This window comes from Oncorhynchus mykiss, chromosome 15, assembly GCF_057628025.1.
Source record: "Oncorhynchus mykiss isolate SJ-2025 chromosome 15, ASM5762802v1, whole genome shotgun sequence".
NCBI lineage: Eukaryota > Metazoa > Chordata > Actinopteri > Salmoniformes > Salmonidae > Oncorhynchus > Oncorhynchus mykiss.
The window spans coordinates 42420715-42447675 of record NC_143036.1 but is presented as its reverse complement, the minus strand read 5'-3'; the positions used below and the strand labels follow the sequence as shown (position 1 = coordinate 42447675).

At 43.8% G+C, this 26961-nt stretch overlaps 1 protein-coding gene across 1 annotated transcript in view; it reads left to right on the top strand.

Moving 5' to 3' along the window:
- The first annotated feature begins 189 nt into the window (after positions 1-189).
- Positions 190-26961, top strand: part of LOC110490052 (coagulation factor IX) — a 33583-nt gene continuing 6811 nt past the window's right edge. Inside the window, exons 1-7 of the mRNA XM_021563173.3 lie at positions 190-277; positions 560-682; positions 1196-1362; positions 23782-23806; positions 23925-24038; positions 25925-26059; positions 26164-26423. Coding sequence (XP_021418848.1) covers positions 613-682; positions 1196-1362; positions 23782-23806; positions 23925-24038; positions 25925-26059; positions 26164-26423 — 771 coding nt within the window. The 5' untranslated portion in view covers positions 190-277; positions 560-612. The remainder of the gene's footprint in view (positions 278-559; positions 683-1195; positions 1363-23781; positions 23807-23924; positions 24039-25924; positions 26060-26163; positions 26424-26961) is intronic.

Sequence of the window (26961 nt, the reverse complement as noted above, 5' to 3'; positions counted from 1 at the left end):
CCAACATTGTTTTTAACATGTATACGGCTTCCCTGACCACACTTTAGAACTACGGCAGAATTTTTTTTTTTTCATTAAGACATTCAGTCTCATGATACTTTAGAAGCAGACATGATAAATGAATAGTATGATGAATAGCGCAAAACTGTTGAGTGCCTTGAACGCTGCCCTGGCCAGTGCCAATGATTCACTATGTCAACATTTAGAATCACGTTAAAGATCAATATCCGAGCTTGTGGGGAAAAGCCACCATTTTAGCAGACACCCACAGAAAACGGTAGGTTATTTCTCATAACTACATCTTGATTAGTAATCTGAAGGGGTAATGTGTGCTCCAGGCACAGAGTAGATATCTCAAAGTATGTACTACATGGACACTGATTAAATAAAGACAACAATAGGATTCTCAGAAATTCAGACCACAACTGCGAAAGGATTAGCGCTGTCAATTTGGTTGTTTTACCAAGGAAATTCTATGTGGTAATATGGATAAAGCCGTCCTGGTTTACTATTCCAGTTCCTGCCTTTCTTACTATTTTGTATACTTGTGTCCACACAGAAAAGTCTAGCTGATCCCAGTTCACCCCTTCAACTTCTACCTGGAGCGGAGGAATGTCACAGTCTGACGGTTGGCTCCTTACAGTACTGTTGGTTTCTGTCTGTTCCCTGTTTGAATCAAAAGGTAACACCTCACCTTGTAGTCAGAGTGGAACGTGCCCATTTATTGTACTGTATTTGCAATCTTTAATTAAACCACCTCAATTCCAGCTTACTAGATACTTATTGAGATATTTACATTTGTGATGGGTGTCATACATTAAAATATAACTAAATTCAGTGATATGATTAAGCTACACAACTAAAACCAGCAAATCTCTGCGTTGCAGATGTCAGTATTGTATATGAATGCCACTTAACAGACACTTTTTTTTCAAAGCAGCCAACATGTTTTATGTGTTGTGATCACTGCGAGAATTGAACCCACAACCCTGCCATTGTTAGTGTCATGCTCTTACCAACTGATCCACACAGGACTAAAGCATTGTGCCCGCTCTGGGGTGAAGTTCCCCCTAGGTACAGATCTAGGATCAGCTTCCCCTCCCCCAATCTTAACTTTAACCATAAGTGGGGAAAATGCTAAATTGATTCAAGATCAACGTCTAGTGGCGACTTCACCCTACTCCATTGTACCCAGTGTTTCTGGAGCAGAGGGATGCAGGGCAGCTGCTCCGAGGGCCCCGGCGGCCCAGGGCCAACTTCTTCCTTGAGGAGATGATGCCCGGCAACCTGGAGCGGGAGTGCTATGAGGAAACCTGCTCCCAGGAGGAGGCTGCCGAGATCTTCCAGACCAATGAGAAGACGGTACTAGAACAGCGCCATCACATGAAAGTTCTGGTCCAGGGAATGCGCACTGATGCCCTGGACCAGAGCTTATGAACGCTCTGTTTATACTTTGCGCTAACATGTGTCCAGATTATGCCCTCATCTGGTCACAGTGGACCAATAAGAGATACATTTTAATACCATGTGTAGACTCACCGAGCCTTGATTAGATAGTGATTGGATCATCTTGACTGGAAGACAAACTTAAGGTTACTTGCGTAACCCCGGTTCTCTGATATTATGAGTGAGACATCTCACTAGTGGAATTAACCAGAATCTCCTAAGTAGCTTGAAGAACCAATCATATACGTCTCTCGAAGCCCTTCTCCTCATACTTAAGAGTCACCCGCCTGACCTCTGAGCGTACAAGTTAGGTGAATGTGGTTAGATGTCTCACTCATAATATCAGAGGACTGGGGTTACACAAGTAGCCTTTAGTTCTCTTTCAATTATTTGTTTTGACATCTCACTAGTGTGATAAGACCAACTCCCACATCGCACACGCTCGCCGAAGCCAGGTACTCTCAATATCAACCCTCGGAGGTTCCGACGCTAAGGACAATATGCACAAAAGAGGGTGCAGTGACAGCTAGTCGATAGAACCTCATAAAAGTATGAGGGCATCCCCCAACAAGCCATATAGCAAATCTCATGCAAGGAGATGCCTTTGAACAGTGCCCAAGAGGTAGCCATACCATGCCATACCATGCCAGGCCCTTAGGCCCTCTGGAGGCTGTAAACCCTTGCTTTTATAGGCCAATATAATAGCTTCCACATAACGGGGCGGGGCGGCAGGGTAGCCTAGTGGTTAGAGCGTTGGACTAGTAACCGAAAGGTTGCAAGTTCATATCCCCGAGCTGACAAGGTACAAATCTGTCGTTCTGCCCCTGAATAGGCAGTTAACCCACTGTTCCTAGGCCGTCATTGAAAATAAGAATTTGTTCTTAACTGACTTGCCTAGTTAAATAAAGGTAAAATAAATAAATAACCGTTGACGAGAGAAGGGCCTCCCCTTGCAGGGGGAGTTGTTTGCTTTTGCTCAAAGCTCTCGCCCTACCCAAGTTTTTGCACAGCGTTCGTTCTGGACACAGAGGGCCATGAAAATCTCTCTGTTTGCTTGGGTCAGCAGATCAACTAAAATGTTATGTCACATGCGCCAAATACACCTTACAGTGAAATGCTTACTTACAAGCCCTTAACCAACAATGCAGTTAAGAAAAATTTAGTTAAGAAAAATACCTAAAAATAAGAAATAAAAGTAACAAATAATTAAAGAGCAGCAGTAAAATAATAATAGCGAGGCTATATACAGGGGGTACCGGTACAGAGTCAATGTGCGTGGGCACCGGTTAGTCGAGGTAATATGTACATGTAGGTGGAGTTTTTAAAAGTGACTATGCATAGATAATAACAGAGTAGCAGCAGCGTAAAAGTTTGGGTAGCCATTTGATTAGATGTTCAGGAGTCTTATGGCTTGGAGGTAGAAGCTCTTTATAGAAGCCTCTTGGTCCTAGACTTGGCGCTCCGGTACCGCTTGCCGTGTGGTAGCAGAGAAAACAGTCTATGCCTTCCTCTGACACCGCCTGGTATAGAGGTCCTGGATGGCAGGAAGCTTGGCCCCAGTGATGTACTGGGCCATACGTACTACCCTCTGTAGTCTCTTGAGGTCAGAGGCCGAGCAGTTGCCATACCAGGCAGTGATGCAAACCGTCAGGATGCTCTCGATGGTGCAGCTGTAGAACCTTTTGAGGACCTGAGGACCCATGCCAAATCTTTTCAGTCTCCTCAGGGGGAATAGGTTTTGTCGTGCCCTCTTCACGACTGTCTTGGTGTGCTTGGACCATGTTAGTTTGTTGGTGATGTGGACACCAAGGAACTTGAAGCTCTCAACCTGCTCCACTACAGCCCCGCCGATGAGAATGGGGGCGTGCTCGGTCCTCCTTTTCCTGTAGTCCACAATCTTCTCCTTTGTCTTGATCACATTGAGGGAGAGATTGTTATCCTTTCACCACATGGCCATGTCTCTGACCTCCTCCCTATAGGCTGTCTCGTCATTGTCGGTGATCAGGCCTACCACTGTTGTGTAATCTGCAAAGTTAATGATAGTGTTGGAGTCAGACCTGGCCGTGCAGTCATGAGTGAACAGGGAGTACAGGAGGGGACTGAGCACGCACCTCTGAGGGGCACCCATGTTGAGGATCAGTGTGGCAGTTGTGTTGTTACCTTCCCTTACCACCTGGGGGAGGCCCGTCAGGAAGTCCAGGATCCAGTTGCAGAGGGAGGTGTTTAATCCCATAGACCTTAGCTTAGTGATGAAATTTAAGGGCACTATGGTGTTGAACGCTTAGCCATAGTCAATGAATAGCATTCTGGGTTAATGGTGTTGATGTGAGCCATGACCAGCCTTTCAAAGCACTTTATGGCTGCAGACGTGAGTGATACGGGTCGGTAGTCATTTAGGCAGGTTACCTTAGTGTTCTTGGTCACAGGGACTATGGTGGTCTGCTTGAAACATGTTAGTATTACAGACACGGAGAGGTTGAAAATGTCAGTGAAGACACTTGCCAGTTGGTCAGCGCATGCTCGGTGTACACGTCCTGGTAATCCGTATGTGTATGTTGACCTGTTTAAAGGTCTTACTCACATTTGCTCCGGATAGCATGATCACACAGTTGTTCCAGATCAGCTGATGCTCTCATGCATGTTTCAGTGTTACTTGCCTCAAAGTGAGCATAGAAGTAATTTAACACATCTGGTAGGCTCGTGTCACTGAACAGCTCTCTCTTCCTTTTGTAGTCTGTAATAGTTTGCAAGCCCTGCCACATCCGACAAGCGTCGGAGCTGGTGTAGAGGATTCGATCTTAGTCCTGTGTTGATGCTTTGCCTGTTTGATGGTTCGTCGGGGGGAATAGTGGGATTTCTTATAAGCTTCCGCGTTAGAGTCCCGCTCCTTCAAAGTGACAGCTCTAACCTTTAGCTCAGTGCGAATGTTGCCTGTATTCCATGGCTGCTGGTTGGGGTATGTATGTGCAGTCACTGTGGGGACGACGTCATCAATGCATTTATTGATGAAGCCAGTGACCGATGTGGTGTACCCTTTTTTTATTGATCGAGTCACTGGTGCTTCCTGCTTAAATTTTAGCTTGTAAGCAGGAATCAGGAGGATATAATTCTGGTCAGATTTTCCAAATGGAGGGCGATGGAGAGCGTTGTACGCATCTCTGTGTGTGGAGTAAAGGTGATCTACAGCAGGTATTCCCAAACTGGGGTACGTGCAATGCCGTCGGGGGTACGACATTTATTTTCTTCACATTTTCAAACAGTCCATTTATATTTTCCAACATGGCTATACATTTGGGTGAGGTTTTTTTCTCACCTGAATAGCCTCGTTTCACTGCCAAAAATCAAATTAAACCATCTGGTGTTCAGCGAAATAACAACACGATGTCAAATACAGGTAGCCTAGTCAAATAATTAACATCCAATCACATTAACCATTACTCTCTCGCAGGAATTCCACTAACGGTCCATATGTAACAAAACGTAGATGCTGCTCATGTGAGCATCTGTACTGATGGCGCAAAAGCCATGACAGGGAGACATAGTGGAGTGGTAACGTGCTTTCAAGCAGTTGCTCCCGATGCCATTTGAGTACATTGCAGTACCCACCAGAATCTCTTGCTTCCAAGGGAATGTCTGACAGCTTGAAAGACGTTTTGGACACTACAGTGAAAATGGTTAACTTTGTTAAAGCAAGGTCCCTGAACTCTCGTGTATTTTTTGCACTATGAAATGATATGGGCAGCGACCATGTAACGCTTTTACAACATACAGAAATGCTCTATCAAGGGGCAAAGTATTGACATGTATTTTTTAAATTGAGAGACAAGTTTAAAGTTTTCTTTACTGACCATAATTTTCACTTGTCTGACCGCTTGCATGATGATGTCTGGGTGATGTGTTCTCTCGTCTGAATGATCTGAATCTTAGAATTCAGGGACTCTACGCAACTCTATACAATGTGCGGGACAAAATTGAGGCTATTGGAGCTCTTTTCTGTCTGCATTAACAAGGACAACACACAGGTCTTTCCATCATTGTATGATTTTTTTGTGTTCAAATTAACTCATGCTTACGGACATTGTCAAACGTGATATAGCGAAGCACCTGGTACTTTCCTGAAACAGATGACAGAAACAACTGGATTCATTATCCCTTTCATGCCCTGCCTCCAGTTCACTTACCTATATCTGAACAAGAGAGCCTCATCAAAATTGCATCAGGCGGTTCTGTGAAAATTGGATTTAATCAGAAGCCACTGCCAGATTTCTGGATTGGGATGCGCTCAGAGTATCTTGCCTTGGCAAATCGCGCTGTAAAGACACTGATACCCTTTGCAACCACGTACCGATGTGAGAGTGATTCTCGGCCCTCACTAGCACTGTCACTAAATACAAGCACAGACTGTGTGTGGATAATGATTTAAGACAGACTCCCTCAAATACAACCCAACATTGCATAGTTATGTGCATCCTTTCAAGCACACCCATCGCATTAACCTGCGGTGAGTAATTCACAATTTTCAATGAACAAATAAGGTTTTATATGTAAGATGGTTAAATAAATAGCAAAATTATTGATTGTTATTATATTATTATTTGTGCCCTGGTCGTATAAGAGCTCTGTCACTTCCCATGAGCCGGGTTGTGACAAAAACTCCCAATCATTCTTATGTTTAATAAATGTATCGTATAGTGTGTGTGTGGCAGGCTTACAATGATGGCAAAAAACAACATTTGAGAGTGCGCTGACCCTGGTGCTAGAGGTTGAGAGTGCGCTGACCCTGGTGCTAGAGGAGATACACAGCTGGAGGTTGAAAATTTGAAGGGGTACGGGACTATAAATGTTTGGGAACCACTGGTGTATTGTTTTCTTCCCTCTTCTTGCACATTTAACATGCATGTAGAAATGAGGTAAAACGGATTTAAGTTTCCCTGCATTAAAGTCCTGGCCACAAGGAGTGCCGCCCCTGGGTTAACTTTTTCCTGTTTGCTTAGGGCCGTATACAGCTCATTGAGTGCCGTCATATTGCCAGCATTGGTTTGTGATGGTACATAGACAGCTACGAATAATATAGTTGACAACTCTAGGTAGATAGTGTGGTCTACAGCTTATCATGAGATACTCTACCTCAGGCGAGCAAAACCTCAAGACTTCTTTAGATATCGTGCACCAGCTGTTGTTTGCAAATATACATAGAACGCCACTCCTTATCTTACCAGAGGCTGCTGTTCTATCCTGCCGACAGAACAGCAGCATATGTTATTTTCATGTCGTCGTTCAGCCACGACTCGGTGAAACATAAGATAGTACTGTTTTTAATGTCCTGTTGCTAGGATATACGTGCTTGTAGTTCATCCAATTTATTATCCAGCAATAGTACATTGGCCAATAGTACCGACTCGTTACATTTTTTTGTCCAGTTCAACGTGAGTAATCACTGTCCAGAAGCTCTTTTCGGTGATAAGAGACAGTAGCAGCAAAATTATGTTGTTAGGTTCTTATTTTTCAGAGTAAATAACTCACGGACACTAGAGAAGCTTTAACCAAGTTGAATTCTTCCCAAAGGTTCTGTACAGCTGTATTCAGACACCAAAACATTTCTCTCCATCAGTTATATACATCCTACTTAAGACAAGCCTTCTCCCCAATCGTTACATCTTATGGTTCAACAGAAAGAGGGTAACAGGATACCAAACCCTTATTACTCACTTAAGGGAATCTGTCCTCACCTCCTGACCTCAACCCCTCCTTCATCTAATCCACAGATGTCCACCTGTCTCCCCTGTATCAACACGGTGCTCTGCTCCCGTCCCCCAACACATTCCACAGCTATCTGTCTTTCTACAGAGGCCCAGTCTCTTTCTCCTTTGATTCTAAGCTTCTTTCCTATCATTTATTTAATATCTCAATGTTCAAAATGTCGAATCCAATAATGTACAAAATAAGTTAAACAATATGAAAAAACAAACAAAATTGCACGGTTGGTTAAGAGCCCATAAAACGGCAGCCACCCCCTTCGCCGGCTTCTTTCACACAGTCTACTTAGTAACGGTAGTTGACAAGGCTCGTCATATAGCAGGAGAGTGATCTGCGCTATACAGAGCTTGCCTTGCCATTGAGGGGCTATCAAGATGAGGGATAAGCCTTTTTCCCCTCAGTCTGGCCAGAGTGGGGAGTGAGGGGAGGAAATGTATAAAGCAACACCTTCATCCAACCCCAGTGGTGCGTCTCCTGCACGAGAAACAACAGGCAGTAAGTGTTTTCTTGTGATGCAAAGAGCTCTACGGACGCTTGACCCCATCTCGCCCAGATCTGTTTCAACACTTGGGGAAAGAGTCTCCAGTCCCTTAGTTGGGGATTCCCTCTGGAAAATGAGTCCTCTCCTATGTTCAGTACGCCTGAGACATGAGCCGTGTGTATGGGAAGTAAGTGTGCTCTGCGCCAAAGAATAATCCTGGCAGATAGTCTGTGTAGTCAACCTGTCGGTTGATGTACGCCACTACACTTCATTAGCTGTGCCTTGAAAAGCAAACTTCAGAAACCTCCTGTGTACTGGCAGAATGCTTAAGTGAAAATGAGCATCCTGCAGGCCAACTGAGGTGAATGCCTTGACCACAGCTCGATCAACTCTCGCTCACCAGTGATGCCGGAGCACCCTCAGGTGGCTATGGAGAATGTATATTTTTCATTGTCCTTGGCATGACGCTTGGATACAACAGATGCTTTTTTATTGAAATGGAGCGTGTTGACACACTGGAACATGGGGACGGTGCTTGCTGGCGACTGACAATTTGCCGTCCTGCCCCAGCTACTTTAACTGGGGGAGAGCCGTGGCACAGAGGGCATAGTGGATTCCCTCCATCTTCCTAGAGCGTAAACGTGTGAAAATGAGTAGCTGCACAAAGGGTAGGATTTTATGAGCACAAAGGTGCCTCTCCCCAATAGTGGTGGGGAGAAAGTCTGCACCACCCGAGAGGCGGCAGGCCAGAACATGGAGTGAACTGTTGGCTACCCTGAACTGTGGGGTAGATCTGGCAGAAAGTTCTGGTGCCAGCTAATTGCCCTCTCCCTGCCACGCAGCTCTGGCTTGTGGAGGGGTAGGCCAGGTAGCCACCATTCCTGAGTCTACGGAGCAGACAGGAGTTGAAGGCATCGCCCTCCTTTCGAAGTTCGCATGGCGGCGACACCCGGCCCAAACAGTTCCTTCGGCTCGAAAGGAGAAGTGGGTGAAGGTCCTTGGGTTAGCCATCAAAGATGTCAGCCCATGAGGGCAGTGTCTGCGAGGCAGTCTCCCCGCTCGAGTTAGAAGTGGGAGACAAACTACGTTGGGCTGCTCTGCGCACTCTCCGGTGGAGGGTGTTAGCAGCAAAAACCCTGCAATGGATGCATGACCGGGGGTCGTCAAACGCTGCTTCTGCGTGTTCGACACCCAGGCAGATGACACACAGGGAGTGTGTGTCCTTACCCGAAATGGTCACCCCCGCATAGGCATGGATGTGCCGGGGCTGGGGACTTGCTTGGTGCCCTCTGGACCGAGCTAGCAGGTTCCATGGCTCCAGAAAACAGCTAATCCGAGAACAAAGTGAAGCCTAACCAGCATTAGCCACTTGAGCTAGTAGCCTAGCTAGGTAGCACAGTCCTCCCCAGAGAAGCTAATCCTTTAGCAATGTGAACATAGCTAGCATTCACCACGTGGACTATTAGCCTAGCTAGTTAGGACAAAGTTAGCGCTAGCTTCCTTTTGGCTATGTTGGTCTTGCGACAAAGAGAAACGTGGCTCTCAACTGATAAACAGTGATGCTAGGATGGTCGGCCTAGTCGACGCCGTTAGTGGGTTGAGCTAAACTAGTAATTCCACCCTTCCAGCTAGCCGTGTGACGCTAGCTACAAAAGGGGAAAAAATGAAGAAAAGCAGTGAAGCAAATTCTTACCGAAATTGAAAACGTTTCATTTTTTCGGTATAGTCACCTAACGCAGAAGACGAGAGCTGATAAATCCCGCGCTCGGCTGCACACCTGTGAACAGTTAAAGAGGGAAACCGATTAAGTCGTGCTGAGATGAGCAAAATCGAACTCTTCTGTGAAGAAAAGATGCGAGAATGATCAGAGGGCAGGCGGGTGGCTCTTCAATATGAGGGGAGGGGCTCCCTCATTCGCCATTCGACCTGTCTGTCTCCGACAAACGTGTATGATTGGTTCTTCGAGCTTCTTAGGAGATTCTGGTGAATTCCACTAGTGAGATGTAGAACCAAATAATTGAAAGAGAACACATCAGTGATGCGCGTGTCAGCTGGTTGTTTACCTGCACCCGCCTGCAATTGCTAATAACCCATCCGCAACCGTCCGACTATATGTGATGAAGTGAAAATCTGAGGCCCGCACCTGACACTAAACCGCAAATAGGCAGATTGAAAATGCGCTGTTCTGACATGGACAGCAGAAGGCATTTTTGACAGGGGGTGTGGGATTTCGTTTTTTTGTGGCAAAAAAAATTTGTGCTCATTTCCAACATTTTGGCAGGCTATTTGTCAGTCAACTTGTCTTTAATTAGATGTATGCAGTTTCTCTTCCGTCATTACTGCCCTAGAACACTAAATAAAACCTTGCTCACCTGAATAATGTGAATGCTTAAATCTCTAGTTGATATCGGTAAACTTTTCTGCTTCTCTCGCGCAGTAGACGTTTCGGGACCGAGCAGGAAAATGCAATAAAAATAAATAAAAAAACAGGAAAGATTGTGAAAAATGTCCAAATGACATCAGTTTGACCTGTTTTAAGGAAATAAAAATCAGTGAAAACGACCCAACATGTTTCTGATAAGATTTCAGTTCGGCTTGGATGCATATTTTTGTGGTTGAAATACTATCAGTTTGTATGATGCTGATAAAGATGGCACCTTTACAGAGGGTCCCTAACCGCACAATCATTCTCTCAAGATGCTGAAATAAATCAATAATATTTCTCCACTCCTTTTCCCATGTCATAATGTACATTTTGTGTATAATTTTACTGCAAAAAAATGCTTCATTCTGCAGGAGTTCATATTATATTAGGCTATGTGAAAGGTTATAGACCTACAGTCAGCGTCCAGATTTCAGTACTATTCTAAACAGTAGTTCCCTTGAAGTGCCATATTTGAAGTCCCCGTCTTGACTCTTGAATTTGTGTAGTGCCTCACAATCATCATGCACAACATAGCCGGCACTGCTGTCATCTTCTTTAACCACTTCACAAAATAATTCCGAAACATTACTGTTCTGGCCCACCCTTCTCTTTATTTTCAACTATCCATTTCTCAGCTTTTCTCTTATTGAGTTCAACTCTGACATTGTCCTTTTTGCCTCAGTGGATTGACGTTGCAGTTTAGTGCCCATGTTCCCAAAAGCATTTGGCGATTGGCATGTATTTTGCGACAGACAGTTCCAGTTGTTATTCGGTTTTCACCAACACCAAATTCAGACCAGAATTGTGTTAGTGGAAATGAAAACTGCCCTCAAAATAGTATGTTACTCCGCATCGCTGATTGGTCAGTTCAGTGCTGGTAAACCACTTGTTTCTGATTGGCTAGCTTCACAAGCCTAATGCGCCTGAACGGTATCCCGCTGGCTGTGCGAAAATGCTCACGAATCAACGATGACTGAACCCACAAGGTAATCATATTTAAGATATATTATTTCGAACTTATCACTTGTAAAAAACAGAACTAAATCATATTTAGCCCTTGTGAACACCAGTCTAGGGAAACCTCTGCTGTTAGTTTGTTTATTAACAAGCCTAAGATTTCTTTACCTGTCTGTGGAAGTTCCAATAAATAATTACCTAAACTATCATTTAGCCAGCTGCTATTGTGACAGCTGGCTAACATACTCATGTTAATACTAGAAAAGTACATTTCCTGAAGAAAATGTGGTGTGCTTGCTAGCTTGTGTAGGATCGATTGATTGATTGGATAGCCTGAACAATGTTAAATTTGGTTTGGTGTCTCTAGCTTGAATGGTTCAAGAGTTGGTGGGTTATTTTATGCAAATGTATATAATTATAGTTGATACAAGTTTAAGAATTTGAAGTTACAATAGCCTAAACATGTGAAAGTTGGTTTTGTGTCTCTAGCTTGAATGGTTCAAGAGTTAATGTCGGTGAATTATTTTATGCAAATGTACACTACCCGTCAAAAGTTTTAGAACACTTGCTCATTCTAGGGTTTTTCTTTATTTTTACTATTTTCTACATTGTAGAATAATAGTGAAGACATCAAAACTATGAAATAACACATATGGAATCATATAGTAATCAAAAAAGTGTTAAACAAATATATTTTATATTTGAGATTCTTCAACTAGCCACCTTTTGCCTTGACAGATTTGCACACTCTTGACATTCTCTCAACCAGCTTCATGAGGTAGTCAACTGGAATGCAATTCCATGTGTTATTTCATAGTTTTGATGTCTATTATTCTGGACCCCTCTGCTACACAGAACCCTACTAATCCCACGACTGGTCTATCTAACTGCACGAGGAGGCTGAAACAGACTTTCCTCCACGCGACGTCCCTCTAAGGCCCTTCTGCTAGCTTGCTAGCCCCGGGCCTGCTAGCTGTCTGAATCGCCGGGTCTCCAGCCAGCCCAACCATTCACTGGACCCTTATGATCACTCGGATACGCATGCCTCTCCCTAATGTTAATATGTCTTGTCCATTACTGTTCTGGTTAGTGATTATTGTTTTATTTCACTGTAAAGCCTCTAGCCCTGCTCAATATGCCTTAACCAACCATTTAGTTTCACCTCCCGCATATGCGATGACATTACCTGATTTAAATGTTTCTAGAGACAAGATCTCTCTCATCATCACACAGTGCCTAGGTTTACCTCCAATGTATTCACATCCTACCATACCTTTGTCTGTACATTATGCCTTGACTCTATTCTATCGCGCCCAGAAACCTGCTCCTTTTACTCTCTGTTCCAAACGTACTAGATAACCAGTTCTTATAGCCTTTAGCCATACCCTTACCCTACTCCTCCTCTGTTCCTCTGGTGATGTAGAGGTTAATCCAGGACCTGCAGTGCCTAGCTCCACTCCTATTCCCCAGGTGCTCTCATTTGTTGACTTCCGTAACTGTAAAAGCCTTGGTTTCATGCATGTTCACATTAGAAGATTCCTCCTTACGTTTGGTTTATTCACTGCTTTAGCACACTCTGCCAACCCGGATATCTCAGCCGTGTCTGAATCCTGGCTTAGAAAGACCACCAAAAACTCTGAAATGTCCATCCCTAACTATAACATTTTCCGCCAAGATAGAACTGCCAATGGGAGCGGAGTTGCAATCTATGGCAGAGACAGCCTGCAGAGTTCTGTCTTACTATCCAGGTCTGTACCCAATCAATTCGAGCTTCTACTTCCAGAAACAAGTCTCTCACCATTGCCGCTTGCTATAGACCACCCTCTGCCCCCAGCTGTGCCCTGGACACCATATGTGAATTGATGGCCCCCATCTCTCTTCAGAGCTCGTGCTGCTAGGTGACCTAAACTGGGACATGCTTAACACCTCAGCCATCCTACAATCTAAGTTTGATGCCCTCAATCTCACACAAATTATCAATGAACCTACCAGGTACAACCCCAAATCCGTTAACACGGGCACCCTCATAGATATCATCCTAACCAACCTGCCCTCCAAATACACCTCTGCTGTTTTCAACTAAGATCTGAGAAATCACTGCCTCATTGCCTGCATCCGCTCTGGGTCAAATGACCACCCCTCATCACTGTCAAACGCTCCCTAAAACACTTCAGAGAGCAGGCCTTTCTAATCGACCTGACGGGATGAGGTCAATATCCTGGAATGATATTGACCTCATCCCGTCATCCCGTCAGTAGAGGATGCCTTCCGGCGCCGACAGAGATGGCCGCCTCGCTTCGCGTTCCTAGGAAACTATGCAGTTTTTTGTTTTTTGTTTTTTTCTGTGTTATTTCTTACATTGGTACCCCAGGTCATCTTAGGTTTCATTACATACAGTCGAGAAGAACTACTGAATATAAGAGCAGCGTCAACTCACCATCAGTACGACCAAGAATATGACTTTCCCGGAGCGGATCCTGTGTTCTGCCTTTCACCCAGGACAACGGAATGGATCCCAGCCTGCGACCCAAAACAACGACGTCGTAAAAGAGGCAAATGAAGCGGTCTTCTGGTCAGGCTCCGGAGACGAGCACATCGCGCGCCTCTCCCTAGCATACTACTCGCCAATGTCCAGAGGGACATCGGACTGTAACGTTCTTTGCTTCACGGAAACATGGCTCACTCGAGAGACGCTATCGGAGTCGGTGCATCCAGCTTGTTTCTCCACGCATCGCGCCGACAGAAACAAACATCTTTCTGGTAAGAAGAGGGGCGGAGGCGTATGCTTTATGGTTAACGAGACGTGGTGTGGTCACAACAACATACAGGAACTCAAGTCCTTCTGTTCACCTGATTTAGAATTCCTCACAATCAAATGTCGACCGCATTATCTACCAAGGGAATTCTCTTTGATTATAATCACAGCCGTATATATTCCCCCCCAAGCAGACACATCGATGGCTCTGAACGAACTTTATTTGACTCTTTGCAAACTGGAATCCATATATCCTGAGGCTGCATTCATTGTAGCTGGGGATTTTAACAAGGCTAATCTGAAAACAAGACTCCCTAAATTGTATCAGCATATCGATTGCGCAACCAGGGCTGGTAAAACCTTGGATCATTGCTATTCTAACTTCCGCGATGCATATAAGGCCCTCCCCCGCCCTCCCTTCGGAAAAGCTGACCACGACTCCATTTTGTTGCTCCCTGCCTACAGACAGAAGCTAAAACAAGAAGCTCCCACGCTGTCTGTTCAACGCTGGTCCGACCAATCTGATTCGGTCGGACCAGCGTTCACGCATTTGCGTGAAACTGAAAGCGCGAACCACTGCTTTTAATCAGGGCAAGGTGACCGGAAACATGACCGAATACAAACAGTGTAGCTATTCCCTCCGCAAGGCAATCAAACAAGCTAAGCGTCAGTATAGAGACAAAGTAGAGTCGCAATTCAACGGCTCAGACACAAGGTATGTGGCAGGGTCTACAGTCAATCACGGATTACAAAAAGATAACCAGCCCAGTCACGGACCGGGATGCCTTGCTCCCAGGCAGACTAAATAACTTGTTTGCCCGCTTTGAGGACAATACAGTGCCACTGACACGGCCCGCAACCAAAACATGCGGACTCTCCTTCACTGCAGCCGAGGTGAGTAAAACATTTAAACGTGTTAACCCTCGCAAGGCTGCAGGCCCAGACGTCATCCCCAGCCGCGCCCTCAGAGCATGTGCAGACCAGCTGGCTGGTGTGTTTACGGACATATTCAATCGATCCCTATCCCAGTCTGCTGTTCCCACATGCTTCAAGAGGGCCACCATTGTTCCTGTTCCCAAGAAAGCTAAGGTAACTGAGCTAAACGACTACCCATAGCACTCACCTCCTTCAATTATTTGAGGAACAGAACAGAAAACGAAAGTGATCTATACTGTTCCTGGGCAGAACTGTTATTTTGAAAGCATGGGAACTGGTTAATAACTTCATTTTAAGTTCCAAGCGCCTACACAAAGCCCTCAGTCTGTCACTCAGAAATGTATTCCAGCGTCTGCCTGCCAGCTGGAAATTATTGCTGGTGTTTGTGTGTAAACTACCTGTCTCTCCCCTCTGAAGCATAGGTTACTGTAGCTTACAGATGAGATTAGAAGAGTAATTCAGAAATTAGGGAGAGATGTTAATTAGAGAAGAATGGATTGCCTTTTTCTGTGCTAGTTAAGGATACTATAGTTATTTTTGTAACTACAAAAAGTGAATACGTTTTTAATTATAGTACTGCTCTGCACACAAAAGCTTTGGTCAAAAGTGGGGAGGCAGGAGCAGCATTCTCAAACAGTAATCTGTGCCACTCGATCATTTTGTCAACAGGGCATTGTTTATCTTCCAGAAATCTCTTTTCCATAAAATAAATGTTCGAATTTTTCATTGGGAAAGCAGATAAAGCATTTCTATAAAAAGCTATCACTTTTGCATGGGAAAACACAGAATCCTATTTTTTTTATTTATTATTTCACCTTTATTTAACCAGGTAGGCTAGTTGAGAACAAGTTCTCATTTACAACTGCGACCTGGCCAAGATAAAGCACAGCAGTTCGACACATAAAACAACACAGTTACACATGGAATAAACAAATGTACAGTCAATAATACAGTAGAAAAAAGAAACATCTATATACAGTGAGTGCAAATGAGGTAAGATAAGGGAGGTAAGGCAATAAATAGGCCATGGTGGCGAAGTAATTACAATATAGCAATTAGACACTGGAATGGTAGATGTGCAGAAGATGAATGGGCAAATGGAGATACTGGGGTGCAGAAAAGCATGATAAATAAATACATTATGGGGATGAGGTAGTTGGATGGGCTGTTTACAGATGGGCTATGTACAGGTGCAGTGATCTGTGAGCTGCTCTGACAGCTGGTGCTTAAAGCTAGTAAGGGAGATATGGGTCTCCAGCTTCAGTGATATTTGCAGTTCATTCCAGTCATTGGCAGCAGAGAACTGGAAGGAGAGGCGGCCAAATGAGGAATTGGCTTTGGTGGTGACCAGTGAGATATACCTGCTGGAGCGCGTGCTACGTGTGGGTGCTGCTATAGTAACCAGTGAGCTGAGATAAGGTGGGGCTTTACCTAGCAGAGACTTGTAGATGACCTGTAGCCAGTGGGTTTGGTGACGAGTATGAAGCGATGGCCAGCTTCCAATTTGTTGAGTAGAGTGTTGGAGGCTATTTTATAGATGACATCGTCGAAGTCGAGGATCGGTAGGATGGTCAGTTTTACGAGGATATGTTCGGCAGCATGAGTGAAGGATGCTTTGTTGCGGAATAGGAAGCCGATTCTAGATTTAATTTTGGATTGGCGATGCTTAATGTGAGTCTGGAAGGAGAGTTTATAGTCTAGACAGACACCTAGGTATTTGTAGATGTCCACATATTCGAAGTCAGAAATGTCCAGAGTAGTGATGCTGGACGGGCGGGCAGGTGCGGGCAGTGATCAGTTGAAGAACTTGCATTTAAGAGCAGTTGGAGGCCGCGGAAGGAGAGTTGTATGTCATTGAAGCTCGTCTGGAGATTAGTCAACACAGTGTCCAAAGAAGGGCCAGAAGTATACAGAATGGTGTTGTCTGCGTAGAGGTTGATCAGAGAATCACCAGCAGCGAGAGCGACATCATTGATGTGTACAGAGAAGAGATTCGGCCCGAGAATTTAACCCTGTGACACCCTCATAGAGACTGCAAGAAGTCCGGACAACAGGCCTTCCGATTTGACACACTGAGCTCTATCAGAGAAGTAGTTGGTGAACCAGGCGAGGCAGTCATTTGAGAAACCAAGGCTGTTGAGTCTGCCAATAAGAATGTGGTGATTGACAGAATCGAGAGCCTTGGCCAGGTCGATGAATACGGCTGCACAGTAATGTCTCTGATCGATGCCGGTTATGATATCGTTTAGGACCTTGAGCGTGGCTGAGGTGCACCCCATGACCAGCTCTGAAACCAGATTGCATAGTGGAGAAGGTACGGTGAGATTCTAAATGGTTGGTAATCTGTTTGTTTTCTTGGCTTTCGAAGACCTTAGAAAGGCAGGGTAGGATAGATATAGGCCTGTAGCAATTTGGTCTAGAGTGTCTCCCCATTTGAAGAGAGGGATGACCGCGGCAGCTTTCCAATCTTTGGGAATCTCAGACGATACGAAAGAGAGGTTGACCAGGATAGTAATAGAGGTTGCAACAATTTCGGCAGATAATTAAAAAAGGGTCCAGATTGTCTAGCCCGGCTGATTTGTAGGGGTCCAGGTTTTGCAGTTCTTTAAGAACATCAGCTATCTGGATTTGGGTGGAGAAATCAGGGTGGCTTGGGTGAGTTGCTGTGGGGAGTGCAGGGCTGTTGACCAGGGTAGGGGTAGCCAGGTGGAAAGCATGGCCAGCCGTAGAAAAATGTTTATTGAAATTCTCAAGTATAGTGGATTTATCGTTGGTGACAGTGTTTCCTAGCCTCAGTGCAGTGGGCAGCTGGGAGGAGGTGCTCTTATTCTCCATGGACTTTACAGTGCTTAATTACTACACGTGCTTAATTACGTCACTTTTGTTTTGAGCCAACATCTCAGTAGGCTTTGAATTGGGCACCTGGCTCATGCCCTGGTGGCAACCTGGTTCCAAATCCAATCAACTTTCAGCCGATGCAAAACATGCCTACATGGGCGTGATAATTCGAACCTGCTCAGCATGATTAAACCATGCTGTTACTTCAAAATACAATTTGCTTTTAACTACTTTCCTATACAAATTAAATCGCTTACCTGCTCCACAGCAAGCTGCTCTATCTGATTGGTGAAGTAGTTTAATGTTGAGCTAAATGTAAAAAAAAATATATATACTTCAGAGGTTTAACAAATAACAGAAAGGGATGATATAAACCAGAACTTGTTGTTGTTAGAACCGGTTCAGAACTTAATTTTGCTTGTCGGAACAGTGGAACTGAATTTAAAAAAGAATGGTTCTGTTCAGAATTAAATGATTGGAAAATAATTTGTTCCAAACCCTGGTTATAATTGATAAAGTTAGGATAGCCTGAACATGTTATTTGGTTGGTGTCTCTAGCTTGAACAGATCAAGAGTTACTGTTGGTGTGATATTTTGTGCTAATTCATTTTTGTATAGTTTATAAAGGTTTTAGAGAATTTGAAGTTAGGATAGCCTGAACGTTTTAAAGTTGTCTTATAGCTTGATTAACCAAGGAGCAGGACAATTTTGAATAGCAACCAGTGTGTATTCCTATGGTTCTCATTCAAACCCATGTTAATTCATGCAAATGGTTAAAGTTCCAAAAGTATACATTGTATCAAATATCCTTTGACAAGCAATCTAAATTGGGCCAGTGTGAATATCTCAACATTACTTGTGCCAGGCCAAGAGTAAAAATCCAAAGATCCTTAGGCAGAGAAGGATTCACCCATTTCTCTAAAATGTGAAGTTAGTGAAATATAAGTTTTAATAGATTCAGGGCAGCTCACCGTTCGTGAGCCATTCATGGCTAAACAATGTCAGTGCTACGGGGCTTTATTCATTTAGGTAGGTTACCTTTGCATTCTTGGGCACAGGGACTATGGTGGTCTGCTTGAAACACGGGCATTACAGACTCGGTCAGGGAGGGTTTGAAAATGTCAGTGAAACACTTGCCAGTTGGTCTGCGCATGCTGAGTACACACCCTGGTAATCCATCTGGCCCTCCGGCCTTGTGAATGTTGACCTGCTTAAAGGTCTTGCTCACATCGGTTACAGAGAAGGTGATATCACAGTCGTCCGGAACAGCTGGTGCTCTCATGCATTCTTCAGTGTTGCTTGCCTTGAAGCGAGCATAGAAGGCACTTAGCTCGTCTGGTAGGCTTGCGTCACTGGGCAGCTCGTGGCTGGGTTTCCCTTTGTAGTCCGTAATAGTTTGCAAGCCCTGCCACATCCGGCCAGCGTCATAGCCAGTGTAGTAGGATTCAATCTTAGTCCTGTATTCACACTTTGCCTGTTTGATGGTTCGTCTGAGGGCATAGCGGGATTTCTTATAAGTGTCTGAATTAGTGTCCTGCTCCATGAAAGCGGCAGCTCTAGCCTTTACCTCGATGCGAACACTGCCTGTAATCCATGGCTTCTGGTTGGGATATGTACTTACGCTCACTGTGGGGACGATGTCGTCAATGCACTTATTGATGAAGCCGATGACTGAGGTGGTATACTCAATGCCATTGGATGAATCACGGAACATATTCCAGTCTGTGCTAGCAAAACAGTCCTGTAACGTAGCATCCGCGTCATCTGACCACTTCCGTATTGTGTGAGTCACTGGTACTTCCTGCTTTAGTTTTCGCTTGTAATTAGGAATCAGGAGGATAGAATTATGGTCAGATTTGCCAAATGGAGGGAGAGCTTTGTATGCATCTCTGTGTGTGGAGTAAAGGTTGTCTAGAGGTTTTTCCCCTCTGGTTGCACATGTAACATGCTTGTAGAAATTAGGTAAAACAGATTTAAGTTTGCCTGCATTAAAGTCCCAGGCCACTAGGAGCGCCGGTTCTGGATGAGCATTTTCTTGTTTGCTTATGGCCTTATACAGCTCATTGAGTGCGGTCTTAGTGCCAGCATCAGTTTGTCGTGGTAAATAGACGGCTACGAATAATATCGATGAGAACTCTCTTGGTAGATAGTGTAGTCTACAGCTTATCATGAGGTACTCTACCTCAGGCAAGCAATACCGCAAGACTTCTTTAATATTAGACATTGTGCACCAACTGTTATTGAAAAATAGACACACATCCCCGCCCCTCGTCTTACCCGACGTAGCTGCTCTGTCCTGTCAATGCAGGACAGAGCACAGCTCTATATTATCCGTGTCGTCGTTCAGCCATGACTCGGTGAAACAAAATATATTACAGTTTTTATTGTCCTGTTGGTAGGATAGTCTCAACCGCAGATCGAGTTTTCCAGTGATTGCACGTTGGCCAATAGAACCCGATGGTAATGGTGATTTATTAACTTGCTTATTAATCCTAACAAGGCACTCCGACCTTCTCCCTCTGTATCTCCGCCTTTTCTTCACGCAAATGACTGGGATTTGGGCCTGGTCTCCGGAGTGTAGTATATCCTTTGCGTCGGACTCATTAAAGAAAAAATCTTTGTCCAGTTCGAGGCCTCCGTCACTCTTGACCATCCAACTGTGCATATCCTAAATGGAAAACATAGTATATTACTAATCACATTAATACAGGAGGGTGAAGAAATTTGGCTTGTCACCAAAAGCACTCACAAACTTCTACAGATGCACAATCGAGAGCATCCTGTCGGCCTGGTACGGCAACTGCTCCGCCCACAACCGTAAGGCTCTCCAGAGGGTAGTGAGGTCTGCACAACGCATCACCAGGGGCAAACTACCTGCCCTCCAGGACACTTACACCACCCGATGTCACAGGAAGGCCATAAAGATCATCAAGGACAACAACCACCCGAGCCACTGCCTGTTCACCCCGCTATCATCCAGAAGGCGAGGTCAGTACAGGTGCATCAAAGCTGGGACCGAGAGACTGAAAAACAGCTTCTATCTCAAGGCCATCAGACTGTTAAACAGCCACCACTAACATTGCGTGGCTGCTGCCAACACACTGACTCAACTCCAGCCACTTTAATAATGGGAATTGATGTAAAATATATCACTAGCCACTTTAAACAATGCTACTTAATATAATGACCTTTATTTAACTAGGCAAGTCAGTTAAGAACAAATTCCTATTTTCAATGACGGCCTAGAAACAGTGTTTAGGGTTGCAACCTTCCGGTTATTAGTCCAACGCTCTAACCACTAGGCTACCCTGCCGCCCCATAATGTTTACATACCCTACATTATTTATCTCATATGTATACGTATATACTGTACTCTATATCATCTACTGCATCTTTATGTAATACATGTATCACTAGCCACTTTAACTATGCCACTTTGTTTACATACTCATCTCATATGTATATACTGTACTCGATACCATCTACTGCATCTTGCCTATGCCGCTCTGTACCATCACTCATTCATATATCTTTATGTACATATTCTTTATCCCTTTACACTTGTGTGTATAAGGTAGTAGTTTTGGAATTGTTAGCTAGATTACTCGTTGGTTATTACTGCGTTGTCGGAACTAGAAGCACAAGCATTTCGCTACACTCGCATTAACATCTGCTAACCATGTGTATGTGACAAATAACATTTGATTTGATTTGATTTACCAGGGTTGGGCTCAATTCAGATTTGAATTGAAAATGCCTCAAATTCCAATTAAAATCTTGAGTTTGAATTGAATTAGTCAACAAGATACCACATTTGTATTAAAGTAAATGGAATTTAATTTATTGAAATTCCTATTGTTTGGGCAGAGACATAAGGATCTCTTCATTATATCCAGTATCTCTGACTGAATTAAATGCTACTTCCTGTCACTCAAACTCTATATCCTGTGGCCAATTCAATTCGAATAGGAGTCAATTTCAAAATTCTGAATAGAGCCCAACCTTGATTAATGATGCTTATTTTTCTGGAGGTAGTCTTCAATGAAGCACTCTCTTGGCTGTCTCAGAATGTATATCTCCCTTTCCACTCTTTGGTCCTGCTCTTTTCTCTGACTTGAGTCGATGGAGAGTAACCAACCACAGTTGCTCTATTGGGTTGCTTTCTTGTCCTGTAAATGCTGCGTTTAGGTGAGGGATGCAAAAACTGTCATACCTGTTGGCATAGCAGGATAAAAAAGCAAGAAAGAGGGTGATGGCAAAAGCAAGCCAGTGCGATGGTGTTGCTGTGGTGTATTAAACAACACTACAGCAGAAAAAATATGACTTTGGCGGAAAGTCCTGTCTGCCGTGGCGGCATTCACCGCCAGCCTCAACAGTATTTATCGTCGTGCTCTCATTGAAAACAATGACATCCGGTTTGTCGTCTACCTCGTGCCATGTTATGTAAACGCGGCATAAGGAGGATAAATTGAAGTTACTGAAAAATAGCCTTATCTCTAAATTAAAACATACAGTACTTTACTACCACTGGGTCTGTAAAATTAAGCTATTTTATTTCATGAATACTGCCAAAGATATATTGATGTACTGACAAGATACATGTTGACAGTATATCAAGTTGTCCGTTTTGTCACCAAAGCCCAATATACTACCCACCACTGCGACCTGTATGCTCTCGTTGGCTGGCCCTCGCTACATATTTGTCGCCAAACCCACTGGCTCCAGGTCATCTATAAGTATTTGTAGGTAAAGCTCCACCTTATCTCAGCTCACTGGTCACCATAGCAATACCCACCCGTAGCACGCGCTCCAGCAGGTATATTTCACTGGTCATCCCCAAAGCCAACACCTCCTTTAGCCACCTTTCCTTCCAGTTTTTTGCTGCCAATGACTGGAACGAATTGCAAAAATTACTAGAGACATATCTCCCTCACTAGCTTTAAGCGTCAGCTGTAAGAGCAGCTTACCGATCGCTGCAGCTCCATCTGTAAATTGCCCATCCAACCAACTACCTACCTCATCCCCATATTTGTTTTTCTGCTCTTTTGCACATCAGTAATTTCTAATTGCACATATATCTCCAGTGTAAATTGCTAAATTGTAATTACTTCACCACTATTGGCCTATTTAATGCCTTACCTCTTTAATTCATTTTGCACACACTGTATATTGCTTTTTCTATTGTGTTGTTTTTGTCGCACTGCTTTGCTTCATCTTGGCCATGTCGCAGTTGTAAATGACAACTTGTCTCAACTGGCCTACCTGGTTAAATAAAGGTGAAATTAAACATGTCTCTCCTTAACCTAACACTGGGGAGTTACAAAGCAGCACAGAGGGCTGTCTAGCTTCCTATTCTTTCTTTGGATTGGTGGATACATCTCATTATTGTAATCATTTTTTGAATATTCAATGAGTGTTGGTGACATAAACCACCTATATTCAATGAAGAGAAATGGTCGGAATATGCATCGAAACAACTTCTATTCGATCAAATAACCATTAATGTTTTTGTTGACCAAATTCGACACTTATTGACCTTCATACAAATAGTCCTTGCTTGATGGACGAAAAACACCACCTGCTGGAGGGAGACAGATTTTCCAGAGAGTCTTCCTCAAATCATTGCACATGATTTACAGATACCTTCATAAGATTAGTACACTCCCTTCTAAAAACACATTGACATAGCATGAATTAATTATTACAACTAATAATAAGCTAACATACATGTTATGAGTTTTGGACCACTGTTCCTGGACTTTTCTCAGTTTAGCCAGTCTGTCATCAAAGTGAGAAAGCCTCTTTTAAAAGAACATTAGCTAGAGCAACTAGCTAGCTACGACTCTGGTCAAAACCCACTGTTAAGCTTACCCACTAATGGCAGATAAAAAATAATGAAAGAAAACCTCAATGTAGCCTATAGATATGAATTGCACAAGAATGTATACATTTATGGATTTTTTTATGCATCGTTTTCTCTTTATTCAACCCACCCGCCCTTCATTCACAAAATATTTCATGACCCTAAACCCCCCCCCCCCCCCCCCCCCCGCTCACATGTTAATGCAAGGTGTAAGTAACCAGGCCTTCTTACATGACAGGATAGTCAGAGGAGTAGGCTAAAGTGCATACAGCTCAAAATACCACATTTAAACTGACTGTAATCCCTTTTGTTTTATCTTACAGATGGAGTTTTGGTATAGGTATAAGAGTGAGTACCGTATTGCTTCATTAGATTATTTTCAGTTGTTTTGAAAATATCAGAAATCCGCATTGTCACTTAAAAGGAACGCTTGTGATGAGATGTCTCTGTATGAATTGTGAATTAGATCTAAATCCTTGCCACTACAACCCATGTAAGAATGGAGGAATCTGCACCATCGATCGGGATGGATACCTCTGTCTGTGTCCCCCACGCTACGATGGGAAAACCTGTGCAATAGGTATGGTTTTACTCAGTCATAATACATCTGTTTTCCTGTGTCTATAAACTCTCACCTCCTGAATTACATGACCCTGGACCTCCCAGTCATAGACTGGAATCCACACTGAATATTGCTTTGTTACAGGACTGGTGCCGTTCACACTGGCACGTCTACAACAGAGGTGGCAAATGGGAGGAAATATAGGAGGTTGCAATGGCATAAATGGAACGGTATCAAACATATGACTCTGTTCCATTCCAGTCATTAAAATGAGCCCATCCTCCTATAGCTCATCCCACTATAGCTCATCCCACCAGCCTCCTCTGGTCTACAATCATTGTACAACACGTCCCAACTGTTGTGGCACGGCAGATTATTTTGTGAATGTGACCTCACTGGACAATTTACAGGACAGTTGTTGGAAAACCACTTGTAGAAGTTACTGTACAACCCTTCTCGTAGTTGAATGAGTGTAATGTGAACTCTCCACATTGCTTTCACATTTTGCTCCCATCTAAGGGGAAACCAACATATTACATAAGTATTCAGACCCCTTGACTTTATCCACATTTTATGTTACGTTATTCTAAATTATTTGTATCTATTAATCTACACACAATACCCAATAATAACATTGCAAACAGATTTTTGGAGAAAAAAAATCAAAATTATAATACGTATTCAGACCCTTTACTCAGTACTTTTTTGAAGCACCATTGGCAGCGATTACAGCATTGAGTATTCTTGGGTATGACCCAACAAGCGTAGCACACCTGTATTTGGGGAGTGTCTCCCATTCTTCTCTGCAGATCCTCTCAAGCTCTGTCTGGTTGGATGGGGAGCTTCGCTGCACAGCTATTTTCAGGTCTCTCCAGAGATGTTCGATTGGGTTCAAGTCCATTTCAAGTCCGGACTCTGGCTGTGCCACTCAAGGACATTGAGACTTGTCCCAAAGCCACTTCTGCGTTGCCTTGGCTGTATGCTTAGGGTCGTTGTCCTGTTGGAAGGTGAACCTTCGCCCCAGTCTGAGGTCATGAGCACTCTTGAGCAGGTTTTCATCAAGGATCTCTGTATTTGCGCCGTTCATCTTTCCCTCGATCTTTCCCACAGTCCCTGCCGCTGAAAAACATCCCCACAGCATGAAGCTGTCACCACCATGCTTCACCATAGGGATGGTGCCACGTTTACTCCAGACGTGACGCTTGGCATTCAGGCCAAATAGTTAAATCTTGGTTTCATCAGACCAGATGAGTCTTTCAGGTGCCTTTTAACTGAGTAGTGGCTTCCGTCTGGACATTGTAACAAAGGCCTGATTGGTAGAGTGCTGCACAGATGGTTGTCCTGTCAGTGTGACCATCCGGTTCTTGGTCACCTCCCTGACCAAGGCCCTTCCCCCCCGATTGCTCAGTTTGGCCGGGCGGCCAGCTCTACGTAGAGTCTTGGTGGTTCCAAACTTCTTCCATTTAAGAATGATGGAGGCTGCTGTGTTCTTGGGGACCTTCAATTCTGTAGAAATGTTTTGGTAACCTTCCCCAGATCTGTGCCTCACCACAATCCTGTCTCTTTCGGACAAATCCTTTGTCATAGCTTGATTCTTGTTCTGACATGCACTGTTTAGAATAAGGCTGTAACGTAACAAAATATGGAAAAAGTCCAGGGGTCTGAATGCCCTATCTAAACAATAGAATTAGGACTTGTTTATAAAACTCGCTAGCAAACTAATTACTGTACTTATAGTAGGAAGTATTTGTACGCTAATTTTGATTGATACTGTAGGATCCTTCAGGTTAAAAAAATAAGAGCTAATTGCCTGCTCAATAAAATACAATTTAGGAGTCAATTATTTTCTACTCTTCTAATACCACAAATTGGCCATTTCGTTGAAACTTGTTCTGTTCCTCCAGAGGTGTTTGAGTGCCAGTTTAAGAATGGTGGCTGTCTGCATTACTGCACCAACCAGGAGCGCACCACAGGGGTCCAGTGCAGCTGTGCAGAAGGCTACCAGTTAGATGAGGATGGCAAGACCTGCTCTGAAGCAGGTAGACAAAGCACTGAAAAACAAATCACCTATTTCTTTACAGTCTCTAGAGGCATATGCTCTAGATAGTTATGGTTTTCCTGTACTGTACATTTTCATTGCCAGTGGCGTTCCCTTGTGGGAAGAAGCAGAGTGAGGCTTCCCTGCATCGCTCTCTGCTGGACGAGTCCGAGGCCTTGACCCTCCGCAACTCTGACAGGAACCTCAACATCTCCATGGAGGTCGAAGGGAACTCAACTTCCAGACTGTCTGGGATTAACTCAACCCAGCCAGGTGGGAACAGCACTGAATACATGGAGGGTGCTAATGAAGACAACCGGATAGTGGGAGGACAGCTGGAGAGGCAGGGAGGAAGCCCATGGCAGGTAGGCCTACAACACAGGGCTACGAGGTGGCATTATTTTTTATAATTACAGTACCAGTCAAAAGTTTGGGGACACCTACTCATTAAAGGGTGTTTATTTTTTTATTATTGTAGAATTATAGTGAAGACATCAAAACTATGAAATAATGTAGTAACCAATAAAGTGTTAAAGTATTTTATATTTGAGATTCTACAAAGTAGCCATCCTTTGCCTTGATAGCTTTGCACACTTGTGGCATACTCTCAAACAGCTTCAGGAGGTAGTCACCTGGAATACATTTAAATTAACAGGTTTCTTTCTTCTACTTTCTTTGCTCAATCAGTTGTCTTGTGACAAGGTAGGGGTGGAATATAGAAGATAGCCCTATTTGGTAAAAGACCAAGTCCATATTATGGCAAGAACAGCTTAAATAAACAAAGCGAAACGACAGTACATTATTTTAAGACGTAGGTCAGTCAATTTGGAACATTTCAAGAAAGTTTCTTCAAGTGCAGTCACAAGAACCATCAAGCGCTATGTTGAAACTGTCTCTCATGAG